Here is a 24,440-nt window from a genome sequence, read left to right as displayed (position 1 = left end):
AGAACACGTGCTCAACTATGTTCATAGCAGCATTGTTTGTCATAGCCAGAACCTGGAAACACCATAAATGCCCCTCGACCAAAGAATGGATGAAAATGTGGTATATTTACATAATGGAGTACTATACAGTGGAAAAAAGGGACGACAACTTAAAATTTGCAGGCAAATGGATGGAGCTAGAAAACATCATATTGAGTGAGGTAACCCAGACCCAGAAAGATAAATATCATATGTACTCACTCATAAGTGGCTTTTAGAAATAAAGCAAAGAAAAACCAGCCTACAACTCACAATCCCAGAGAACCTAGACAACAAAGAGGACCCTAAGAGAGACATACATGGATCTAATCTACATGGAAAATAGACAAGATCTCCTGAGTGTAGGGATCATGGGAAAGGGTAGAAGGGGAGTGGGGAGAAAGGAAGGGGAGCGGAGAAAATACATAACTCAAAAAATAAATAAAAATAGAAAAATAACTTGGGTGATGGTGGGGCACACCTTTAATCCCAGCACTCGGGAGGCAGAGGCAGGCAGATCTCTGTGAGTTCAAGACCAGCCTGGTCTACAAGAGCTAGTTCCAGGACAGGCTCCAAAGCTACAGAGAAACCCTGTCTCAGAAAACAAAAATAAAAAAATAAAATAAGAGACAACCCAGGATTCAACTGGAGCTGGGGTGTGATCATAAAGAGTTGGCTAGGACAAGACCCTGAACTCTGCTCCTGGGCCACAAACCCACACAGGTCTCATTTCCTTCCTCAACCCATGAAGCAGATGGTTATTCAATCTTCAACAAAATGACAGGCCCAAGGAGCCTTTTAGGATGGAACACAGGGCAACCCAGCCATCCCGGGGGCTCTGAGCAGGGTTCCAGTCAGTGCTAGCAGCAAGTTCTGTTAGTTCTATCACTGGCACTCCTCTGAGGTCTATTGCCCAGTAAATCAGCAAAGACACTGGGAGCAGGGCAAGCTGATTTGGTGAGTACAACTGGACTCTCCTTTGCTTTTCTGGCTTCCCTGAACAAAAGGATTGATTTTGTTCGCCCAAACTATAATCAGAAAAATCTCATTAAAATACAAACCAAAACAGCTCATTTTGGCAACTCTCCCCACTACCACACTAAAATCAGTACTGCAGACTTCAGAGCATTCCAGGCGGCTCTTCTTCCATCATCAGCCCCACCATCCGTCATACCGATGCCCTGCTGGTACAGTGACAGTACCCCAAGTTAGCTTGCCAAAGGTCACCTATGCCCTGCTGGTACAGTGACAGTACCCCAAGTTAGCTTGCCAAAGGTCACCTATGCCCTGCTGGTACAGTGACAGTACCCCAAGTTAGCTTGCCAAAGGTCACCTATGCCCTGCTGGTACAGTGACAGTACCCCAAGTTAGCTTGCCAAAGGTCACCCTCATCAAAAAGCTTTCCTGGAATGACTCCACGAACACTGGACACAAGCGCCCTTGGCATGGCTTCTTTAACACCTCAATAATCATGGGGTTTTTGTCATTGTAACTATGATTAACAGTTTATTGGTTTGCTATAAGGTTCTACCAGCAAAATGTCTAAATATCCATATCAGCTTTCATAGGGGGACTTCAAGAATTCTGGTTCCGTCCCACTTCTGTTTTATCCTGATTGGCCACCCTGCAAATTGAATGTCCAGCTTCTCCTGCAATAGGAAAATCATTTATTAAACACCAAGGTCTCATACAAGCATTACACACCAAGCACAAGCAGAAGCTTATAGCCTGTGTTGTCTTGTGGATCCTGAGTAGCCCTGAGAAGCCCTGCTGGAGCTGTGGCTAAAGCTGCCGGGTTCCAAACTGCTGAAGGTCTCAGAAACCAGTGGTAGGAGCCAGGAGTGAACACACAGAGAGCCCTTAGGTTCTAAAGCTAAAGCCCAGGAGTCAACTGGTACCCATGGTGGGAACATTTAACCAAATGAGAAAGTGGAGTCTGACGGGACCTGAACTGGATGCAGTGTTATCCGTGTCAATCATCACTTCAAAGGTTTGGGCAGTACTGTTTCTAGGATCCTCCACTGCTCAAATCTGCAGATGCTCAAACCCCTTAAGGGCAAAGCATTTGCATAAAACCTACACACTTCCATGAGTGGCCACTCCAGCTCTAGCTTACCTAGCGCCTGACATGGCGTTAATGATAAACAGTTCTTGTGCTGTATCATTTAGAAAGTGGGAAGGAACATGGACATGCTCACTATAGGTCAAGCTTTTTCAAATATTTTCCAGCCATAATTGGTCAGCTAACTAGAAATATATGGTCTTTCAGAAAGTGTCTCTTTAAAAAGATAAAATTGGGAACTTCATATAATTAACTCTGTTGGAATTTCCCCAGAATTCCCATGCTAGCTTTTGTCTTCAGCGCCTAATCTCCAACCACTACGTTCTCAAATAGAGGAGCCTACCGGCGTCACTTTCTCTCTTGCCCTGAGAAGGTTAAAGAAAAGGGAGGACAACGCTGTCCGAATACTTTATTGTGGGAGGTGAGGCGACACTAGGTGGATGGAGACTCAGAGCAGCAGCGGAGGAAACTGCTAAGCAGGTACAGCCCATGGACTAAAGGCTTTTGCTCAACAAGTACTAAGAATCCATATTCTCGTGTTTCTCCATGGCTCAGTTCTTCATGGGTCACCTTTCATTCAAAGGGCCATAGAGACCAAAAGAAAGGATTTTTCCCAGCTCCCAGCCACCTTCAGGTCTCGCAGTCGAGGCATCCGGCGAACCTATTTTCCAGCTTCCTCTGGAGGGCTGGAAAGCCTCGCCCGCATGGCAGCACCGTGCTCCCGGCTCCTGGTCCTCTTCTCTGAATACTGGAAAGGGGAGAGAAGAGGCACCGGTCACACCACCCTCAGTTACACAAAATAATGAACGTTTTTATCGACAAGACTCGGGTCGTTCATTCACTGACCAGAGATGAGAGGCAGTGATCCCTGGACCAACACAGACTTGCCAACAGCAGCACGGACAGCCACGGCATCAAGCTCCTCCCAAAGAAGTCAAGGGTATTTTGGACAGATGCATTCTGCCCCTGGCCCCAGAAGCTCCTCTAAGTACTGGGGTCACTACCTTGAGAGCAGCCTGTTCTGATGCTGGGCGGTTCTACTGATCCAGAGTTGTCATGGTGAACCTGTATTTTCCTGTAAACTCCCCCCGCCTGCCATTATCCTGCCTTCTTTAATCTTCAAGTGACTGGCGGCCAATAATGACCTCCTTTCCCTCTTCTTTAGCCCACATGTTACTGTTTTCTCCAAGTGTTTACAGGGTGTGGCCTTTTTCTTCTGATGCCTACAAAACAGCACTGTAACCGCAGCGCTCTTTATTAAAAATTCAGAACTAGACTTGAACAACACGGTTCTCCAGCCAATGACTGGCAGACAGCAGGGAGGGAGCCTATTTCTGACACGTTTCTCTAAACATCAGGAAGAGCAAGCAGCTCCTGACAGTCACAGCCTCCCAGTGATTCCCAGGTCATTTACAGCAGGATAACATTCCAGGATTTCTCCATCATCAACTGTCACCACACTGGATCCTCCAGTGGGCTAAAGAAGAGTAACAACTGGCCTGCTCTAAATGCATCATTCACCTCGGAGGTCCGCAACTGCTGTGCCTGTCTGGACATGTGGCCAGCAGCCATAGTAGGTTATGGGGAACAGAGTATACAGCTACTCACTGAAAGAGCACTTTGATTTTCTCAAATGCTTATTAACCTACATTCAGAACAGAATGCTTTAATACACGTGTTTATATGCTATTGATAGATATTGACAGATTTTAAAAAAATAAATTAATTATTCTTCCCTGAGGAAGGGTAAAGAAAGAAAATGAATTAAAACATGAGCACATCTCAACAATGGAACATCTTTTAAGAGCCAGAGACATGGAAAGAAAGGACACAAAAATAGAGGACTTAGTAACATCTAAGCAAGGACTTGATTGAATTCCTCCCCCAGTCCCGAGAAGAAAAATATGAAGATTTTCAACTTTTAAACTCCTCTACTTGTCTGGGGCAAACAACAACCATTAAGAAGTTTCAATCAAATTACTAAAGATTTTGATTAAAGAATTGTATAAATTCTTTTGAATGGCAGTTTTTAAAAATTACATTTATTGCCAGACATAATGGTACATGCCTTTAATCCCAGCACTTGGGAGGCAGAAGCAGGTGAATCTCTGTGAATATGAGGCCAGCCTGAACTAAATTCTAAAACAGCCAGAACTACATAATGGAATACTATCTCAGAAAAAAAAAGGCATTTATTTTGCATCTGTTTCTGTGTGTGAGTGCACAGATGTCATAGTTCAAGGGTGGAAGCCAGAGGACAGCTTTTAGTTCATTCTCTCCTTCCACCATGCATGTCCCAGGGATGGAACTTAGGTGGTCCACTTGACCACAAACACCCTCACCCAATAAGCCATGTTCTCAGCCCTTGAATAACAAATTTCCAAACTGTTTCCTTCATCAAAAGGCTTCTCTGTAAGTTCGAGGCCAGCCTGGTCTATAGAGCAAGTTCCAGGACAGGCTCCAAAGCTACAAAGAGAAACCCTGTCTCAAAAAAACAAAGCAAAGCAAAGCAAACCAATCCAAACCAAACCAAATCAAACCAGGGAAGAAGAGATGGAGGACAGATACATAGGCTCTTCAAGCAATCTTGTAGGTGCAGGAGGCCAAGGCAGCGTGGGCTCTATGAGACCCTGCCTCAAAAACAAAACAGAACAAAAGGACTATTTAGGAGAAAACAATATGAAACACTATTCTAGAACATAGACAGACATGTGCTCTAGGAAAAACGATCTGACCCTGGACTGTCTGCAGCGACTAGGAGAGAAGTCTAAGGGTAAGAGTTCAGAAGGTGATGACACAGCAGGCCACTAAAAGGAGCACACTGAAGTAAAAGTCATACTAATGTAGTTAATAAGTCTATCCTAATGTAGAAAGTCAAGATGGCCCTTGAACAAAAAGGGGGGAAGGGTAAATGCAAAGTCACTCCCAAGACATCATCAAAAAAAACAGAATAAAGAGGATGTTAACCACACAACGCAGGCACAGGAACAGAGGATATGCAGATGCAGTAACAACAAAGGAAAAGGCAGCAAAGAGGCAGAAACAGGCAGATGCTTTGAAAGGGGCATGAGATACCCAACACACTGGGGTTGAAGATGGCTCCCTGGTGTGGAGCCTGTGCAGCTCTTACAGAGGACCCAATTGCAGTTCGCAGCACCCATGTCAAGTAGCTCACAACCACTTTAACCTACAGCTCCAGGGATCCAACATCTCTAACCTCTGAGGGCACCTGCATGCATGTGCAAATATCCAAACACATAAACATACTTCTTTAAAAAAAGTTCCAAATATGGAGGGATAGCAGGACAGTCACTTTTTTATTGTTGTTGCTGTTTATTTTTGAAGACAAGGTTTCTCTGTGTAACAGCCCTGCCAGATACTATGAGCCTGTAGGCTGAAGATGGATGCCCTCAACGTTACGTAAGAACTTTGGGTAACTGTCCAAGCAGCAAAATGTCTCTGTCAATTCTAGAGTTTTGGAGTTGCTTACAATGCACTTCCTGTTTACTTAGGTAATATTATATCCTTCTGGAGTCTTTGATGGAGTTGAAAAATAGTTATGGTTTTCCTTAGTTATGATAAAAGATAAAGTAGATATAAATATTGTAACTGTAATTCTTGCTCAATACCTGTTTTATTATATGTAATTTTACTATGTTAAAGTTAAAACCTTCCTTTTAATTTAGACAGAAAAGGGGAAATGCTGTGAGAAATCCTCCTGTATATGTGTTGTTTTTATTGGTTAATAAATAAGCTTCTTTGGCCTGTGATAGGGCAGAGTACAGCCAGGCAGGAAAACTAAACTGAATGCTGAAAGAAAGAAGGTGGAGTCAATGAGAAGCCATGTAGCTGCATGCAGGAGCCCACTGGAACCTTGTCAGTAAGCCACAGCTATGTGGCAATACACAGAATAATAGAAATGGGTTAAGATACAAGTTAGCCAGAAATATGCTTAAGCTATTGTCCAAACTGTACTGCAAATATAGTTTCTGTGTGATTATTGCGGGACTCAGCAGGACAAAACCTCCACCAACACACACACACACACACACACACACACACTGTCCAGTCTCAAAGGCTTATATTAATTATACACTCTTTGGTCTAGCTCAGGTTTATTATTAACTAGCTCTTACAACTTAAAATAACCCATAATTCTGGACTATCTTTAGCCACATGGCTTGGTACCTTTTCTTGGTGAGGCATTCTCATCTTGCTTGCTCTGCATCTGGCTGATGATTTCCTCTTCCCAGAATTCACTTAGACTGGTTTTTCCACCTATACTTCCTGCCTGGCTACTGGCCAATCAGCATTTTTTTTTTTTTTTTGGTTTTTCGAGACAGGGTTTCTCTGTAGTTTTGGAACCTGTCCTGGAACTAGCTCTTGTAGACCAGGCTGGCCTCGAACTCCCAGAGATCCGCCTGCCTCTGCCTCCCGAGTGCTGGGATTAAAGGCATGCGCCACCACCGCCTGGCAATTAGCATTTTTTTAAACAAATATGAATGACAAATCTTTACAATGTACAAAAGCATTCCACAGCAGTGTCTCTTCATAGCAACAGAAACCAAACTAAGCAGGGCAGTGGTGGCACACGCCTTAAATCCCAGACCTCAGGAGGCAGAAGCAGGCAGATCTCTGTGAGTTCCAAGGCCAGCCTGGTCTACAAGAGCTAGTTTCAGGACAGACACCAAAGAAAAACCCTGTCTTGAAAAACAAAACAAACAAAAAAACCAAACTAAGACAAGGAGTGATGTTCTAAAGCTGTCCCCAAAGCAGAATTCAGGCCTCTAGGTTTTAAAGAGAATGTCATACAAATAAAGTTGATTTTCTGAGAGACTAAAATTATGGAAAATTTAATAATGGAAACAACATAACATTCAAAAATGTTATGCTATTTAACTCTGGGCACAGTTCTTACCTCATTCTTCAAGCACTTTCTCATTTCCCGATCAAGATCGTTGCAATGACCAAAAAATTTCAGAATGTTGTGCTAAAGGGGAGAAAGGGGTAAGATATTTCATCTCATAATATACTAATGTCTCTGAAACACAGAACATAAACAGATGCTGCTATAGTAATGAGGTCTGCCACACGTGGCTCTGGTATTAAGCAATTAGGAGGCCTACCCTGCCCTCCCTCCATGGCAGGAACAAATGCTTGCCGGACAGAAGCAAAGACAAACGTGAACGATGAGATGACTTGGTGGGTGGAATGCTTGTAAGCATAGAGACGTGAGTTACACCCACAGCACGGACAGAGAAGTCAGCAGCCCAGGAAGGAGGGGACAAGGAGATCCTGGGGACTCCCTGGTCAGCCACCTAGCTGAGTCCATGAGCTCCAGGTTAGTGAGAGATCTTGTCTCAAAACAGGGCAAAGTGATAAAGACATCAGACACTCATGTACGTGCACACACACACACATACACACACACACACACTTTTCTTAGTTTAAAAAACAAGGAAGCCTCCTACCCCATTAAAATCTTACATAGCATAAAAGAATGGAAAAGTTTTAATCACAGTGCAGGAGAGACGGTTCAGCGGTTAAGGGCACTTGGTACTCTCCCAGGACCCAAGTTCAGCTCCTATCACCAACAACAAGCAGCTCACAGCAACCTGCAACTTCATCTCCAGAGAAATCTAATGCCTCTGGCCTCCAAAGATAGCCATATGCATGTTCTCTTATAGAAAAACACACAAAACATCATTAAAAACTTAAAATGATGGGCTGGAGAGATGGCTCAGAGGTTAAGTGCACTGACTACTCTTCCAGAGGTCCTGAGTTCAATTCCCAACAACCACAAGGTAGCTCAGGACCATCTACAATGGGATCTGGTGCCCTCTTCTGGCGTGCAGGCATACATGCAGGCAAAACACCATATACATAATAAATCTTTTTTTAATAAGTAAAGGGTTTAATGATCTAAACCATCTCCTTAATTAGCACGCACCACCCCGTCCCTATTAGAGGGATATGGCTTCAGCGACATAGGCAAAGACTTACTTCACTAGCAAACATTGATCCACAAAAGTGACTTAAGGGGCTGAAGAGATAAGTCTGGTTAAGAGTGCTTGCTGCTCTTGTAGAGGATTCAAATCCAATTCCCAAAACTCACAATGAGTATAATTCCAGTTTCAGGGGATCCCAAGCTCTCTTCCGGTCTCTATGGGCACCAGCACTCATGCACGTATGCAGTATGTGTGTGTGTGTGTGTGTGTGTGTGTGTGTGTATGAGAGAGAGAGAGAGAGAGAGACTTTAAAACTTTTAAAATGTTATTAAAATGTTTGCTGCTGAAGCCACTTTCTTATGTGCCTCTATCCCAAAAGTAATCATCAAAATACATCAGACACATACTGCATCATTAGATGACCTGTACAGACCACATAAATAAGCCACTAGCTTATAAGAAAAACCTGTGTTGGGGCTGGAGCGATGGCTCAGTCCCTACTCTTACCCTGGTCTGTTCTAAGGCGTACAAGGGGTCATAACTCCAACTCCAGTGGATCTGACGCCCTCTTCTGGCCTCCGTGGATAATACATGCATATGGTGCACAAATGCACATATAGGCAAAACACCCATACACATAAAATAAGAATAAATAAACCTCAAAAAAATGTTTTTAAATCTGTCTAAAGTTCAAAGTCTGCTTTGTTGGAAGCGCAAAACTAAAAATCTCATCTAGGTTTCAAACCCTGTTGCCAGAACTGTGAATGCTGCATGGCAGATGCCAAGCTGGCGCCAAGACCCTGGGCTCTAGTGAAGTCAGGGTTGTTTGCATGCGACAATGTTTAAGGCGGGGCAGCAGCACAGTGATCTGCAATAATGATCTGCTATAAACGGTGAACTTGTGCCTGTAATGAGCAAGGTTTTCCTTCTCCCCCTAATTATGACTTGCGTGGGAACCAGACAACACATAATTAGGAAGCGATGCCTGGTGCTGTTGCCTTGTGCTATTTCTTGTTCCTCCTTCACCATCACAGAATCACTTCTCAGGTTGACGCTGCATAAACTGTCAGAGCTGTTCCAATAAGCCCTTAAGTCAGTCCAGGATTTCCTCTCTGTCACCTAACGGCCTTTTTAGAACAAACACTTCCTGTGTTTTCCCTAAATGAGTTCTGTGACAAACAATAAACAGGGACATTTTCACCTTTCTAATAAGAACTACAGCTGACACTCCTAGAAATCACAGCAGAGTGCTTAGTGTCTACAGCACCCCACAGGAGTGTGTACACACAATACACCTCCCCACCCCAATGCATGTACATATGTGACCTCGATTCCATCGTGTGTGGAGGCCAGCGGTTAATGCTGGTGTTTTCTTCAATCTCTTCCCACCCCATTTTTAGAGTCAGGTCTCTCCTGAACCTGGAGTTGTCCAATTGGCCTACGCTGGCTGGCTAGCAAGCCCCGGGGAGCCCACACGGCTGCGACCAGCTTTTCCACGCGTGCTTGCCTCAGAGCCACGCCCTCACGCTTGCAGTTAGCATTCACCAGCTGGGCATCTCTCCAGCTGCCCCACAGACACACATCTTATTTTAAAACCTAAGATAAAAGCTAACTTTTGTCCTTTCACCTCCACGCTAGCTAAGCCCAGATGAGAATCACACTTTGTGAAGTGGAAAATGTCAGCCGAACACCGAGGGGGAACTGGTAAAAAACACCTGTGCACGGAAGCCGCCTTGAACCTGCTAGTACTGGATGTGCATTCTAGAAACCAACCCACCGGAGTAACTGGTGAGTGGGATCTGTGCACCTTGCATACACAGAGAGCAGTGGACCGGGCGCTGGGGAATCAGCAGGGCAGGGGGAAGACAGAGCGAGCCGTTTCCATACAGCACTGCTGTAGTAGAGGGGCACCTGGGGGGGCCAAGAATCTGTCATCAGGAGATGCACATGGGTGGTTCTGGTTAAAAGCAGTGGTGATAAAACAAAACAAAAAAAACTGTGAATGTGGGGGAGCGGAGGAGAGAGGGCAGAGGTGGAGGAGATGAGAGGAGGAGGGAGGGGATAAATAGAAAACACTGTATACATGTATGAAACTGTCAACGAACTCAACAAAACAGACATACAATTTTGATATGAATTTAAACACTTGAAGCTGCACAGTGGTGGCACACGCCTTTAGTCCCAGCACTCAGAAGGCAACGGCAGACTGATCTCTGAGTCTGAGGCCAGCCAGGTCTAGAAAGTGAGTTCCAGGACAGCCAGGGCTGTACACAGAGAAACCCTGTCTCAAAACAAACAAACAAAAAAACAATAGTAATGACAATAACTTTAAATACTTGAAAACTTCCCCAATAACCCAAGTACTTATCTGTTCTGCTCACTCTCTCCCTTCACAAGAGTGACAGCAGACATCTCCAGAGGCTGGGGAGAAGTGGGGCAGATGGAATCAGAGATGACACTGGTCTCTGGCTTTGACAAGTAGAAGCACAAGACAGAAAAGGGGGGACAGTTTAAAAAGAGCTGAGTCTGTCTGGACAAGCTGAGTTTGTTTGTGGAACAGCTAATTCATGGAGTTAACATAGAGGTAAACAGAATTCAGAAAAAGAAAAAAAAAAGTTTGAGCTAGAGATTTCAGTTGCCAAAATCACAGAAGAATTTCTCCGGACACATAGCTGAGAAACAGTCTTAAGGTAGAGGCAAGACTGCCAAGGAGATGAAGCGTAGTCAAGACTAAGTAAAACCAGGGAAGAGACAGGTTGCAGAAGAGATCAAATGCTAGCCTGAAGCAGTGAGGTGGCGGAAGATGTCTACGGAGTTTAACCATGCTCTAGCCAATGGCTTCAGTTGGCTCAGCATCCTCCCAAGGAGCAGACAACCAGCTGAAAGAGGAGAAAGCAAACAGTCCTTCCAGTCTGCTCTGAAGCCTGGGATTACTGAAAGGTTTATGTGCTTGTGTTCTCAGCAAGGGAAAAACGGGAGTCTTTAAAAATGTTAATAGGAAGACTCCGTGCAAAAGGGGGGAAATACAGAGATAAGAAAATGCCCCCTCCCCCCCCCCCCCCCCGCGGTAAAGCCTATTCGTAGTGACTTTATTTCTGGGTGGCAAAGGAATGGTAGCTTCTGTTTCCTTGATGCTTTCTTGGGCTTTTCATACTGTCTACAAAGACATGTATTACTTAAATATTGCCTTTATAAATCAGAAAAAAATAACATTAAGGGCTTGCAGGTGGCTTTGAGAAAGCAGCTGCTCTGCATTCTGTATTCTAAATGTAGATGATTTGAGTCTTGGTGACAAACACAGGCAAAACAGCCCAGTAGATCAGAGGCAGCTTGTAGATACTGACAGCCACGGAAATGACATGCGGCAGCAAAGACCACAGAAAAACCACAAAACACGGGGAAATGATGAAAGCACAGCAAGGCATGCTCTGCGGAGATGAAGGAGCCCTGGACTTCAAGAGGACTACAGAACACTGCAGCATCCCTGCATGGAAAGGGACATCCAGAGTGATGGCCTCGTAACACAGAAAGATTAAAACAGCCACACATATTGGGGCCAGCAGCTAAACAACTTGGTCTACCATCCTATCAATTAGATTACAGAGGCAATGTGTGGTACATAACCCAGCATCCTCAAAGAGTGCAGGAAAAGGCAGAAACTTGCAGCTTTAGCACAAATCCTATCAAAGCACACATACGGCCCGTCCCGCTCACATCAGATGCAAAGCCGGTGGCTTAGTTCTACTGTGAGCACGAGGGATCGCTAGGCTCCAGTGACGCTGCCGGAGTGTGGTGCCACTCTGAGAGCAGTCTCTTACTGCTCAGCTCTGGGGTACACAGAACAGGCGGAAGGCACTTCTTGAACTGTTGGCCACGGCCATCACACTCTAACCAACAGCACCTCCATCCTCAGCCTATGTTCAAATTATTTGACGTCAGTCATCCTTTCCTTTGGTGTGACTCATCTGGAATAAAGTTATAATTATCTGGTTCTACTCATGGCACATCTCTGAGTACAGGGATTAAAGGTATGCGTCACCGAGCACAGCTAAAGGTGTAACTGGGGCTGGCCTTGAACTCCTGATCTCCGACTCTTGAGCACATCATATTCTACCTGAGTAAGGGCCCAGGCTACCACTAGCCTCTCTTTATTTTAACCACTGTGCACAGCACACTGAAACAAAGACTCCTGGTGCCCAAACGAAGAAAACAGCCTGGGCAACAAAACTGTACTATGTTACCCTCGTATGCGTGAGTCCACAATCATAGCGGTAAATAAGCAGGACAAGTCTATAACACAGATTTTAAAGAATAAATAACTACACACATACTGCACCATTAGGGAGGGAGAAATTAATCCACTAGTCTTTAAATGTGCACCATGACTTCCTTTCAAAGAACCATGGAAAGGAAAAAAAGAGCAATTTTATTTGTTTGTTTGTTTTTGGTTTGCCTCTACCTGAGTTCTGGGATAAAGGTATGTGCCAACACATCCAGCTAGAAACAACTTGATAGAGAGGCTCTAGACTAATGGCTGGCAAGGCAGTCTTTCCCCACACACGGTTACACACCAGTGTTGTCTTAGAGTCTGTGGGATTATTTTTGACATTTAAATCCCTGACCCACTAGAACAGATTCATAGGGCTAGTATGAAAATCTAGTTTTAACTTTTTCACTCGACTATGTAATTGTTCCAGTGTCATCTATTAAAAAATCCATTTGAGGGGCTGGAGAGACAGCTCAGAGGTTGAGAGCATTGGCAGCTCTTCCAGAGGTCCTGAGTTCAGTTCCCAGCAATGACATGTTGGCTCATAGCTACTTATAATGGGGTCTGATGCCCTTTTCTGGAATGCAGGTGTATCTGCAAATAGAGCACCATATACATAAAATCTTTAAAAAAGATTTTTTTTTTTAAAAAATCCATTTGAAATCCTCCAATTCTGTGAGTAAATGGGGGAAACTGGTTTTCTAACATAACCAGCCTGGGCAGAACACAGGAGAAAATCATTTTAAGATGGCGCAGGTCTATGGCATCAAGATGAGCCCTGCGTTTGCCTGGCTTCCAGTCACACAGCTGGATAGAGAACACTGCCCTGGGGGAGCTGAGGAGCAGCTCTGGGTAGTTGGCTTTGTCAGCGAGGGAGGGGACCACAGGGAGCTGCCACACCTATCAGCTGGCACATCACAAGGCTGCAGTAAGTACAAAGAACTACACAGAACCAAAGGCTGAAAGCAGCTAAGAATCCATGGAGTTCTTACAAGACGAACACCCAGGCAGTAGAGAATCTATTAGTATAGTAGAATACTAGGATCACACTTAATTTAGCTACTCCAGACATGTCCTAAAAACTCTCAACACACCTACCCAGCAGATTTCAATCCTGCCAAAAAAGAAAAAAGCTAAAAACCCGCAAACCCAAGTGTTCAGCAGCAAATGAAAAACACTTACTAAAACAGTGTTAACGTGATAGGCTAATTCTAAAACTTCTAAGGAAGGGAAAAGGTTCTAAGCAGGAAGGTGGTGGTGGTGCAGGCCTTTAATCCTAGCATTCCAGAGGCAGAGGCAGAGGCAGGTGGATCTCTGTGAGTTCAAGGGTCAGCCTGGTCTCCAAAGTGAGTTCCAAGACACGTAGGACTGTTACACAGAGAAACCCTGTCTTGAAAAACCAAAAGAAGGAAAGAAAAAGGTTCTAGAATTGCCAAAAACAACTTTTTAAAAAGACGTGGTTGAGCTTCAGTCTAGGCAGGCCTACACAGTGAGACTCTCTCCCTAAAAGGAAAGGACAATCCCAGCTGGATTATGGGTTAGAGATAATATAAGGCAAACAGCATTCAAGGCTGTGTGAAATATACCCAAAGAGCTCAGCAGAAAAAAGGGCATGCCTCATAAAACTGACAATATAAGTTTAGTGCCAAAAAACCATATAAAAAGCTGAGTCTGTAATCCCAGTACCACTAGGGTAACGTGGGAGACAGAGACACCATAGCCAGAGCTCACTCACAAAACACAATGGCAGAAATGAGAGAGATCCTACCTCAGACCAAAATGAAAGAAAAGGACCAACTCCTTCAAGTTGTCGGCTGCTTCTACACATGTGCACACACACACATGCATGCACACATGCACACATACACACACACACACACACAAAACAATATTTTCAAAAATTGAGAAAATTATTGATGGTTTGAAATATTATTGGGAGGTGTGGCCGTGTTGGACAAAGTGTGTCACTTTGGGGGTCTCTTTGAGTTCTCTTTTGCTCAAGCTGTTGCCTGCAAGATGTAGGACTCTCAGCTCCAGAATCACGTCTACCTGCCGCCATACTCTGCACCATAATGATAATGGACTGAACCTCTGAAACCGCAAGCCAGCCCCTGCAATTAAACATGAGAGTTGCCAGGGTCATAGGGTCTCTTCACAGCAACAGCAAACCCTAAGACAGTTATTTTGTTTATTTATTGTATGAGGATCTCTCATGTAGTTCAGGCTGGTCCTGAACTTATTATGTTGGGAGAATGACTGAACTTCTGATCTTCCTGCCTCCACTGCTTTTGAATTAGTGATTCTCAGCCTGTGAGTTGCAACCCCACAAGGGCTGAACATCTGATATTTACATTACAATTCGTAACAGCAGCAATATCACAGTTATGAAGCAGCACTGAAATACTTTATGGCTGGGGTCAGCACAGCATGAGGGACCGTACTGAAGGCAGCACTGGGGAGGCCGAGAGCACTGCTCTGGAGGCCATGATCACAGATGGGCGCCAGTGCTGCCACTTCCACAGTGCTGAGGACTGAACTCCCAGCACGTGGAGCTACAGCCTCAGCCCTTTAAAAAAGATGGCAAAGAGAAACAATTTTAAAAAAGAGAGAGACAGACACCAGATGTAAGAATGAGTGGGCAGACAAAAAGCCAGAGACACACTTATTCCAGCATAGTCAGGTGATTTTTGAAGACAAATGGGGGGGGTGGGGGTGACAGTGTCTCTAGTGGTATTAAGGCAACTAGGTATCTATCAGCAAAACAACAAACTTCAAAAATCACACCTTATACCAAACTTGAAACTAAACTTCATCTACCAGAGACCTACATATAAAAGCAGAACCACATGACTCTAGTAAAAACAGGAAAATCTTTGTGACCGCAGGGAACACAAAAAGATCCTTAGGACAGCCTTTTAAAAAAAAAAGAAAGAAAAAAAAAAGGCAAACTATAAAAAAGTAAATATGACCTTACCAATTTTTTTTTAAGTTTCTCTTTGAAATGCCCCTTTAAGAAAATGAAAACAGGGCAGACAGTGGTCGTACATGCCTCAGTACTCGGGAGGCAGAGACAGGCAGATCTCTGTGAGTCGAGGCCAGCCTGGTCTACAGAGAGAGTTAGGGCAGGTTCCAAAGCTACAGAGAAACCCTGTCTTGAAAAAAAGAAAAACAGTTAGAAAACGAAGACGGGGTGATGGTGCACACTTTTAATCCCAGCACTCGGGAGGCAGAGGCAGGTGAATCCCTATGAATCCAAGGTCAGCCTGGTCTACATGGTAAGACCCCACCCTAAAAGAAAAGACTGGAAATACCAGAATGGAAGGAAATAACATTAAGACTTAGATGCCAAATCATTAAAAAAAAATTTAGACAACTCAAATTTTTAAATATAAGGGAAAGATAGTATAAGTGGTCAAAATGAACAGGAAAAATAATCTTAAAATCATTAGCCATTGGAGAAATACACTCTTTTTTTTTTTTTTTTTTTGATTTTTCGAGACAGGGTTTCTCCGTAGCTTTTGGTTCCTGTCCTGGAACTAGCTCTTATAGACCAGGCTGGCCTCGAACTCACAGAGATCCGCCTGCCTCTGCCTCCCGAGTGCTGGGATTAAAGGCGTGCGCCACCACCGCCCGGCTGGAGAAATACACTCTTAAAACAAAAAGGAGACATGACTACATCCTCATGAGTTGGCTGAGATTAAAACACTTATCGCAGTGCTGGTGGGAACGTTAAACAGCACACAGCAGAGGAGTCTGCGGTTTCTTATAGATACCACACAATCTGGTCATTCCATTTCTACACATTCATCCAAGACAAATTAAAAGATCGCCACACGACTGCTCGTAAACAACTGCTCGTAAACAACTGCTCACAGCAGCTTTATTTAAAACAGACAGCTCCAAAGAAGGCCAGTGTCTACCAGCATGGAGATACGCTGCAGACTGTCAGACAGCAGTGCACCAATCCCTGAAACAGGAGCCTGCGAGGCAGCGGCACAGCAAACAGGACAGAGGCACAAGGCGAGGGTACATAAGGGTACATTTAGTAAACGCCACAGCAGCAAAGCCCTCTACAGTAACAGAAAAGGCAGTGCTGAGCCCCAGGGGCTGGTGTGAACCACACTGCAAACTGCGGGGCACTGGCAGGAGTATTAGATTGCAGTTGTACTGACTGCAACATGGTGGCAAAGGCTGGCCAAACTCATTAAACTGTACACTTACGATTATAAATGTTACTATTTATATGTGTCCCGACAATGATAAGTTTTAATTATCTTTGGTTCTAGAATTGGATTTTTTACCTTTTCTGTATGAAATGTTTTAGAAAGAAAAAGCAGAACCAAATGCTTAAAACTATTCAAATTTATAGCAGTCTGGGACCAAATGTTAATAAACAAATAACAAACATGTAACGCAGAATAACTTTTTTAAATGACATTTGCATGTGTCATGTGTCATGTGCACGTGCACGCATGGTTGTCGAAGCTCAGCTTTCGGGAGTTCTGTGGTCAAATGCAGGTCTTCAGGCTTGGCAGCAAATGCTGTTACTGAGCTATCTTGTCAGCCCAACGAACAGTATTTAAAAGCAAGGACTGAAACCCCTGACGCTTAACTCACTAGGGCAGAGAGCACAGAAGAAAAGATGGCATCCCATGTCCAGTATTACAGCACAAGGACCCTCAATGACAAGAGAACTGTTACCCTATGAAGTCTCGCGGGCTCCTTGTCAGTCCCACTCCTTTTCTGTCCTTGCCTACACGTTACCATACACGGCAGTGAAATGATCTGCACTGCATCAGCACAATCAGCTCCTTTTTAAATAACATTTTACAGTTTGATTTTAAAACCCTTAAGTTGTGTTTCACTTACATTAACTGGTTCATTTTCCAGTTAGGTAGAGTGCCTAATTCTTTCTTTGCTGTTTGTTTGTTTTCAGACAGGGTTTCTCTGTGTATATCTAGTTGTCCTGGAACTCACTCTGTAGACCAGGATGGCCTCTAACTCAGATATCCGCCCTTCTCTGCCTCCTGAGTGCTGGGATTAAAGGTGTGCGCCACCACCTCCCAGCATAAGAGCGCCTAATTCTTGATCCACATATATGTTGTGTGAACTCTTTACCCAAGTATGTTGTCATCAACAACATTCTTTGACCCAATAAAACATCTGTCTGCAAAGACTGTAGGCATTACTTATTATCATTCTTTGGGTCCTAATCTTATTCATCTGAGTCTACAGTTTACATCATCATGAGATAAATAAAAGCACATCGTTAAAGAAAAACACTAATAATTCATAAAACCATTAAAATGAACCTAATATTCAACCCAGCATCCTTCGGTCAGGAATTGGAGGTGCACTAACTGTCCCAGCATCCTTCAGTAGGGACGTGACACTTCTCCCTGTAAGAACATGCATTCCAACTACTGCACAGGACTGCATAGGACTGCACGGGCTCTACCTTGCTAGTAATAAAGAGCATGGAACCACACACACAAGCTTCAAGCAGCTCACTCCTGTTACTAATAATACACTGCCCCTGTCCCTTTGTGCCATGGGAAAACACTTCACTTGTGCGTTAAAATCACTCTTCTGAATCCTTACATTTTTGTGACATTCCTTAAGCAAGTTAATCAAGATGTTGCATTCCTCGGTGTGCAAATGTGGCGATAAGTCAGGATGCATCTTTAGGAGGACGAATAAATGCAGGGCGACCTGTGAACACAAGAATTCCTTGAGTATGCATGAATATACTTGCATTTTCAATGAGAGCTGGCAATGACCTTTATGATAATCAAGTGTCAACCATGAACCAAGTGTGTAGCTGGAGCCAAGCGTTCAACGCGAGCCTCAGCTCCTTTACAGTGACGAAACAGCCAGCATGTTCCCCAGGTTTAGAGCCTGCAGTGACGGAACAGCCAGCATGTTCCCCAGGTTTAGAGCCCGCAGTGACGGAACAGCCAGCATGTTCCCCAGGTTTAGAGCCTGCAGTGACGGAACAGCCAGCATGTTCCTCAGGTTTAGAGCCTGCAGTGACGGAACAGCCAGCATGTTCCCCAGGTTTAGAGCCTGCAGGTCCCGAGGAGGAAGAGCAGTCCCTCCCTTGGGAACACTTGCCTACATCAACAGCTGGACTTTAAAAACTTTGCTCACACGCCAGGAACCGGTTATGACGCATCTTATTCAGGTGAAAGTTTAGCAACTAGGAGAATTGGTTATTACTTCTTTTAAACCTTATGCTCCTCTGAGAGTTATAAAGGGCCGTAAGTCAGTCTCACATTAGTGTGAATTAACTCGGACTGCTTTTTAACATCTGGCTGAGAAAACCTAGCTAAATGATGAAGTGAGACAATAAGTTGATGGAGGAAGGTCATTGGCTAATAAAGAAACTGCCTTGGCCCATTTTATAGGTTAGAACATGGGTGGAGTAAACAGAACAGAATGCTGGGAGGAAGAGGAAGTGAACTCAGACTCGATAGCTCTCCTTTCTGGGGCAGATGCGATGAAGCTCTGACCCAGGATGGACGTAGGCTAAAATCTTCCTGGTAAGCGCACCTTGGGGTGCTACACACATTAATAGAAATGGGCCAAGCAGTGCTTAAAAGAATACAGTTTGTGTGTTGTTATTTCGGGGCATAAGCTAGCCAGACGGCTAGAAGCCGGGCTGTGGGAAGAGGCCCGCAGCTCCTTCAACAATAAGTGGTTTTCAAATTTCAGAGCTGTGCACAAAAGTAATCACTGCACCGAAAACAAAAATTGAAGATCCCAGGGATTAGTTTAATGGGTCAACCACAAAAGAGAAAATTAGCAACCAAGATTAAGAAAATATATGGTTTTAAAATGTCTGCTATAGTTATATAGTGTTACCCTATTTTTTAACTATACTTTCTAACTCAGAACATGACCAAAGAACCATTTAATTGTTTTAATCTTAAAAGCTCTCTCTCAAAAAAAAAAATCAGAACTACCCCAGATCTATTAAGAAAGCCACTGTCAGCCGGGTGTGGTGGCACACAACCTTTAGGCCAGCACACAGAAGGCCGAGGCAGGCAGATCCCTGTGAGTTGGAGGCCAGCCTGGTCTACAGGGTGAGTTCCAAGACAGCCAGGGCTACACAAAAAAATCTTGTCTTGAAAAATTAAAAAGGAAGGGAGGGAGGGAGGGAGGGAAGGAAGGAAGGAAGGAAGGAAGGAAGGAAAGCAGGCAGGCAGGCAAGCTGTTGTTATCAGGTATGGTGGCGCACGCCTTTAATCCCAGCACTTAAGAAGCAGAGGCAGGTGGCTCTCTGAGTTCCAAACCAGTCTGGTCTATGAAGAGAATTCCAGGACAACCATGGCTACACAGAGAAACTGTCTCTCTCAAACCAACCAACCAAACATACAAAAAGAAAGCTGAGGGGAAAAAAACAAACAGGAAGGGGTGCTGAGAGACGGCTCAATAGGTAAGAGATATGAACTTTGTTGTCGTACAGAACTCAAGTCCCATTCCCAGCCCACAACAGGCAGCTCACAAACCCCTGTAACCAGAGCTCCGAGGAATCCAACACCCTCTCTTCTGTCCTCCAAGGGCACATGCATGTACATGGTGTGTGTAACACACACACACACACACATAATAATAATAAATGGGTTTTTTTTTTAAGTAAAGGAAAATAACAAGGGCTGGGGAGGCTGTAAAGAGACTGGTGAGACTGTGACCCTTGTACACTGCTGGTGTGACATAAAATGGTGTGGCCACCGTAAGAGTCATCTAAACACTCAAAACATTTCATAGGGACCCACACCTGCAATCTCAGCTCTCAGAGGCAGAGGCAGGAGAAACAAGCTTGAGGTCAATCTGACACAGTTGCAAAGTAAATCTCAGGACAGCCTAGGCTACACAGCAAATCTCAGGACAGCCTAGGCTACACAGCAAATCTCAGGACAGCCTAGGCTACACGGCAAATCTCAGGACAGCCTAGGCTACACAGCAAATCTCAGGACAGCCTAGGCTACACAGCAAATCTCAGGACAGCCTAGGCTACACAACAAATCTCAGGACAGCCTAGGCTACAGGGCAAATCTCAGGACAGCCTAGGCTACACAGCAAATCTCAGGACAGCCTAGGCTACACAGCAAATCTCAGGACAGCCTAGGCTACACAGCAAATCTCAGGGCAGCCAAGGCTACACAGCAAATCTCAGGACAGCCTAGGCTACACAGCAAATCTCAGGACAGCCTAGGCTACACAGCAAATCTCAGGACAGCCTAGGCTACACAGCAAATCTCAGGACAGCCTAGGCTACACAGCAAATCTCAGGACAGCCTAGGCTACACGGCAAATCTCAGGACAGCCTAGGCTACACAGCAAATCTCAGGACAGCCTAGGCTACACAGCAAATCTCAGGACAGCCTAGCCTACATAGCAAGACTGTCTCAAAAAGGGAATGAAATGGACCAGCTTCATCAGTGATGGGCAGCACAAGGCAGCTCACCAGTGTCTAACTCTAGTTCTGGGGTTCCAACGCCCTCTTCTGACCTCTACCAGCCCTGCACATATATTGTGTGGGGAAATCCCTCATACATAGAAAATAGATTTTGTTTTCAAAAAGGGGAAAATGAAAACAGAATTACTACACAAGGTAGCAATTCCGCTCCTAGAAATACCCCCAAAGAACTGCAGGCAGCATCTAAAAGAGACAGCAAGACACCCACATGCACAGCAGGTCATTCCCAACACCAAAACAAGCAAACAAACAGCAAAGTGCTACCTTGGCCACACACAGTGGAATACCAGTAAGCCTTAAAAGGAAATGAACTACATACTGCAACATGGATGAAGTTGGGGATAGGCAGAAGAAAATATTCCTGTCTCAAAAAAAAAAAATGAAGGAAAGAAAGAAAAGAGAAAACACAGCACAATGGCACTGCCTGAAATACTTAGTCCGCACGTTAAGACATGTCTCTAGTGCTCGCTTCGGCAGCACATATACTAAAATTGGAACGACACAGAGAAGATTAGCATGGCCCCTGCGCAAGGATGACATGCAAATTCGTGAAGCGTTCCATATTTAAAAAAAAAAAAAAGACATGTCTCTATTTTTGACAATATTTACAAAAGGTTACATTCATGTTCACAGAAACAAAAATCAAGCCACTGGTTGTACGGGACTAAAGATGAAAATGAGGGTTAATTTGTAAATGGACATAAACAAATCTCTTAGAGCAGCGGTTCTCAACCTGTGGGTCGCAACCCCTTTGGAGCCACCTATCAGATATCCTGCACATCAGATATTTATATTTTGATTCATAACAGTAGCGAAATTACAGCTATGATGTAGCATGAGATAATTTTATAGTTGGGGGTCACCACAACATGAGGGACTGTACTAAAGGGTCACAGAATTAGGAAAGTCGAGAACCACTGCCTTAGAGCAATGAAAATGTTCTAAAATGGAGTCCTGGTAATGGCTGCACAATTTTACAAACTTACTAATATCACTAAATTCGCTTACAAAGGGCAAATTTTATGGTATGCACATTTTACACAAAAATTTTTATATAAAAAAATCTGAGAAATGTTTGTGTGTGCGTATCTGAAATTCTCAAACTGCCCACCTCATTCCCAACAAATACAAAAGAAAACCTAAATAAATAATTCCCAAGTACTAAAGCATAGCCACTATCTTAAGTTGCAATTTTATCTGCTCACTGTTCAATTCAGTAGCTACTAAACACACATACACAGCACAGCTAAAGACCACAAATCAAGCAGTCCCACCCAGCTAAGGATTTGAAATGGAAAACAGAAACACAGCCAAGTTCAGATTTTCTTTGCTCTGCACTGACTGCATGTCGTCTTAATGACACAAATGATATGCCTCAGAAGTGTGAAGTTAGACATAGTTCATCAATATAAGTCATCAGCTTATGTTATGGTGTTAATCACCAGAAGCTATCATGTATAGTAATGTAACAGAATGTAGAAGGAGTTAATCTTCTTTTCATCTCACTTATTTTTTTCTGCAAGTACACGGATTTGCCACCTAGAAAATGATTTGAATGTTTTGTTTCAAAAATGTACTTGTCAAAATATTTTTGCACATTCTGATCAAGCAGTCCTCAAATTTGTTCCTTCACGGTTCAAATGCAAATTTAAGATGTTCAGAAACAGCTTTTCTAATTAGCAAAGCAGACACATGGTCTCCAACTTTTGATGGCCCACCTTATAATTCCTCGACTTCAATTCGTGGAAAGATGACACACATTGGGAACCTGCTGTTCTGACCTGAAGCTTTTCATAAACTAGCAATATACAGACCAATGTCGTCTTGTCTCATGGTGCTGCGCAGTGTGAACCAGTCCCAGCCCCAGAGTTGCACAGTGTAGAGAAAATACCAATGCACTAAAGTATACTGGGGTGGCTACTACTTTTTTGAAGGATTATGTTTTCTGTTTTCACATTCTTTTCATGTTTGCAAAATGCATATGCGTGTATGCATGAGTGGTGAGCCCACAAGTATTATAAATGCACAGCAGACATCTACTGGACTAATCCACGGGAAGTGTATATGTCCACATCCCCTTGGACTAGCCGTTTTTGCAGAGCTACGGGAAAACCTGTCTTTTGGATAAGTCACTCTCAATTCTGTAGAAATCCTTTGAAACCATGGCATTTCTACCTTCTATAGTATCCTAGCAGGGTATAAAACTGAACTCCCCCCCCACCCCCCCGCAAGGGTAACTGGATACTTTCCCCACAGAGGGAAGCCCTGATATGAAAGTATTCACTCAGCCAAACCTTTGTTCTTAGAGCCAAAACCTGCTCCCCACAGACTGTCATAACAGTCACATTGCCTACTACCTTGAATCCCATCAAACTGCTTCTCAAGAAATAGGCTGCCTCTGCATCCTTCCGGAACAATGTTACCAGCACCAGGGTGGCAGGTAAGCATTCTGCCAAGTCAAGGGAACTTGAGAGAAATAATGATGATGATGATGATGATGATGATGATGATGATAATCAGTCCTCACACTCATAATTGAACAGAAGCTTGTGAGGGAGAAGTCTAGTAAGTGTATATAGTGAAATGTCCAATAAATGTTTGCTGAATGTTGATATTACTACTGAAAAGGATGAAAAGAAGCTCATTTTGACTTTGCTCAACCAAACCAATACAAAGGGTTAAATGTAAAAGACAGAACGGAAGTTACAAGCGAATCCCTTTTGCCGATGCAAAGTTGTAGACATTTAAAGTGGGTTTAGTTACTGACACAGTCTCACGTAGTCCAGCCTGGCTCTAACTCCCTATGTACCTGAGGATGGCGCTGAACTCCTGACCCTGACCCCTGCCTCCACCTCCCCAGTACTGGGATTAAGGCACGAGCCACCATACCAAGCTTGTTGTGTGTGTGTGTGTGTGTGTGTGTGTGTGTGTGTGTGTGTGTGTAATTTCGCAAAGTTTTAGCAGAGGTTTCTAATATTTCGACTCTACGTACATCTATTGTGAAAACACAATCACAATGGTCCTCGAAGCCTATAAAACGGACACAAAACGTAACTTTCCTTGCCCAGTGTACGGTGGAGATCCTTGTGGATACCCTCATCACCAGCCAGTTAACTAACTGACTTTTCTGTACAAGAACTTTCAGGGCAGCTAAAACGCACACTACCAGATGCCCGTTTCTGCAGGCAGATCCCTAGACGAGTGTCACGTATCTCCAAAAGTGCTGAGACAGGGGAAGCGCACTCTATAAGACGTGTGCTCCAGATCGCAAAGCCAAGAGCGGCCGCGAGCTGTCACACTCCGTAGAGGGTCACGGCCGCTGCTCACTAACCGAGTGTCCCCAGCAAAGGTCCAAGGACAAGAACGTGGGTGCACCCCAGCCGCCTCAGCATCCCGCCTAACGCGGCGTGGGAACCCGAAGAGCCGTGTCTTCGCGCCGCAGGCTCCCAGAGGCCCCGAAGCTGAGGCCCGCCCGACACTCACCGCAGCTCGGCCCCCAAGGGAAATACTGAGAAAAGTCACGGACTCAGAGCACGCAGCTCCGCCGAGTAGACGGCCCTGTCCCGCCTCTCCGCGCTTGCGCCGCCCGGCGTGCACCGCCTCGCCTGGATCGAGCCACTGTCCGAGGCTAAGGGGGGATGAAGGGCTGGCTCACCACGCTCT

At 44.4% G+C, this 24,440-nt stretch overlaps 1 protein-coding gene and 1 non-coding gene across 3 annotated transcripts; one reads left to right on the top strand and one right to left on the bottom strand.

Moving 5' to 3' along the window:
• Positions 1 to 1,515: 1,515 nt before the first annotated feature.
• Positions 1,516 to 24,380, bottom strand: Cmc2 (C-X9-C motif containing 2). 2 transcript variants are annotated; one of them, XM_041650094.1, is made up of 5 exons: positions 24,261 to 24,380; positions 17,897 to 18,007; positions 6,999 to 7,070; positions 2,709 to 2,828; positions 1,516 to 1,667 (listed from the first exon to the last, which is right to left on the bottom strand). In XM_041650094.1, the coding sequence occupies exons 2-4, from the start codon at positions 17,975 to 17,977 to the stop codon at positions 2,742 to 2,744; spliced, it is 240 nt and encodes a 79-aa protein (XP_041506028.1). In that variant the 5' UTR covers positions 17,978 to 18,007; positions 24,261 to 24,380; the 3' UTR covers positions 1,516 to 1,667; positions 2,709 to 2,741. The 2 variants fall into 2 exon arrangements, with proteins under 2 accessions (XP_041506028.1, XP_041506027.1); XM_041650093.1 differs by lacking the exon at positions 1,516 to 1,667 and having other exon boundaries at positions 2,473 to 2,828.
• On the top strand, positions 21,239 to 21,345 carry LOC121447694. The gene has a single exon (XR_005974224.1). It is a non-coding gene; the product is annotated as a U6 spliceosomal RNA (small nuclear RNA).
• Positions 24,381 to 24,440: the final 60 nt, after the last annotated feature.

Source organism: Microtus oregoni, unplaced genomic scaffold, assembly GCF_018167655.1.
Source record: "Microtus oregoni isolate MIOR12 unplaced genomic scaffold, Mior012 000004F_ref0000308, whole genome shotgun sequence".
NCBI lineage: Eukaryota > Metazoa > Chordata > Mammalia > Rodentia > Cricetidae > Microtus > Microtus oregoni.
This window is presented reverse-complemented; position numbering and strand designations above follow the sequence as displayed.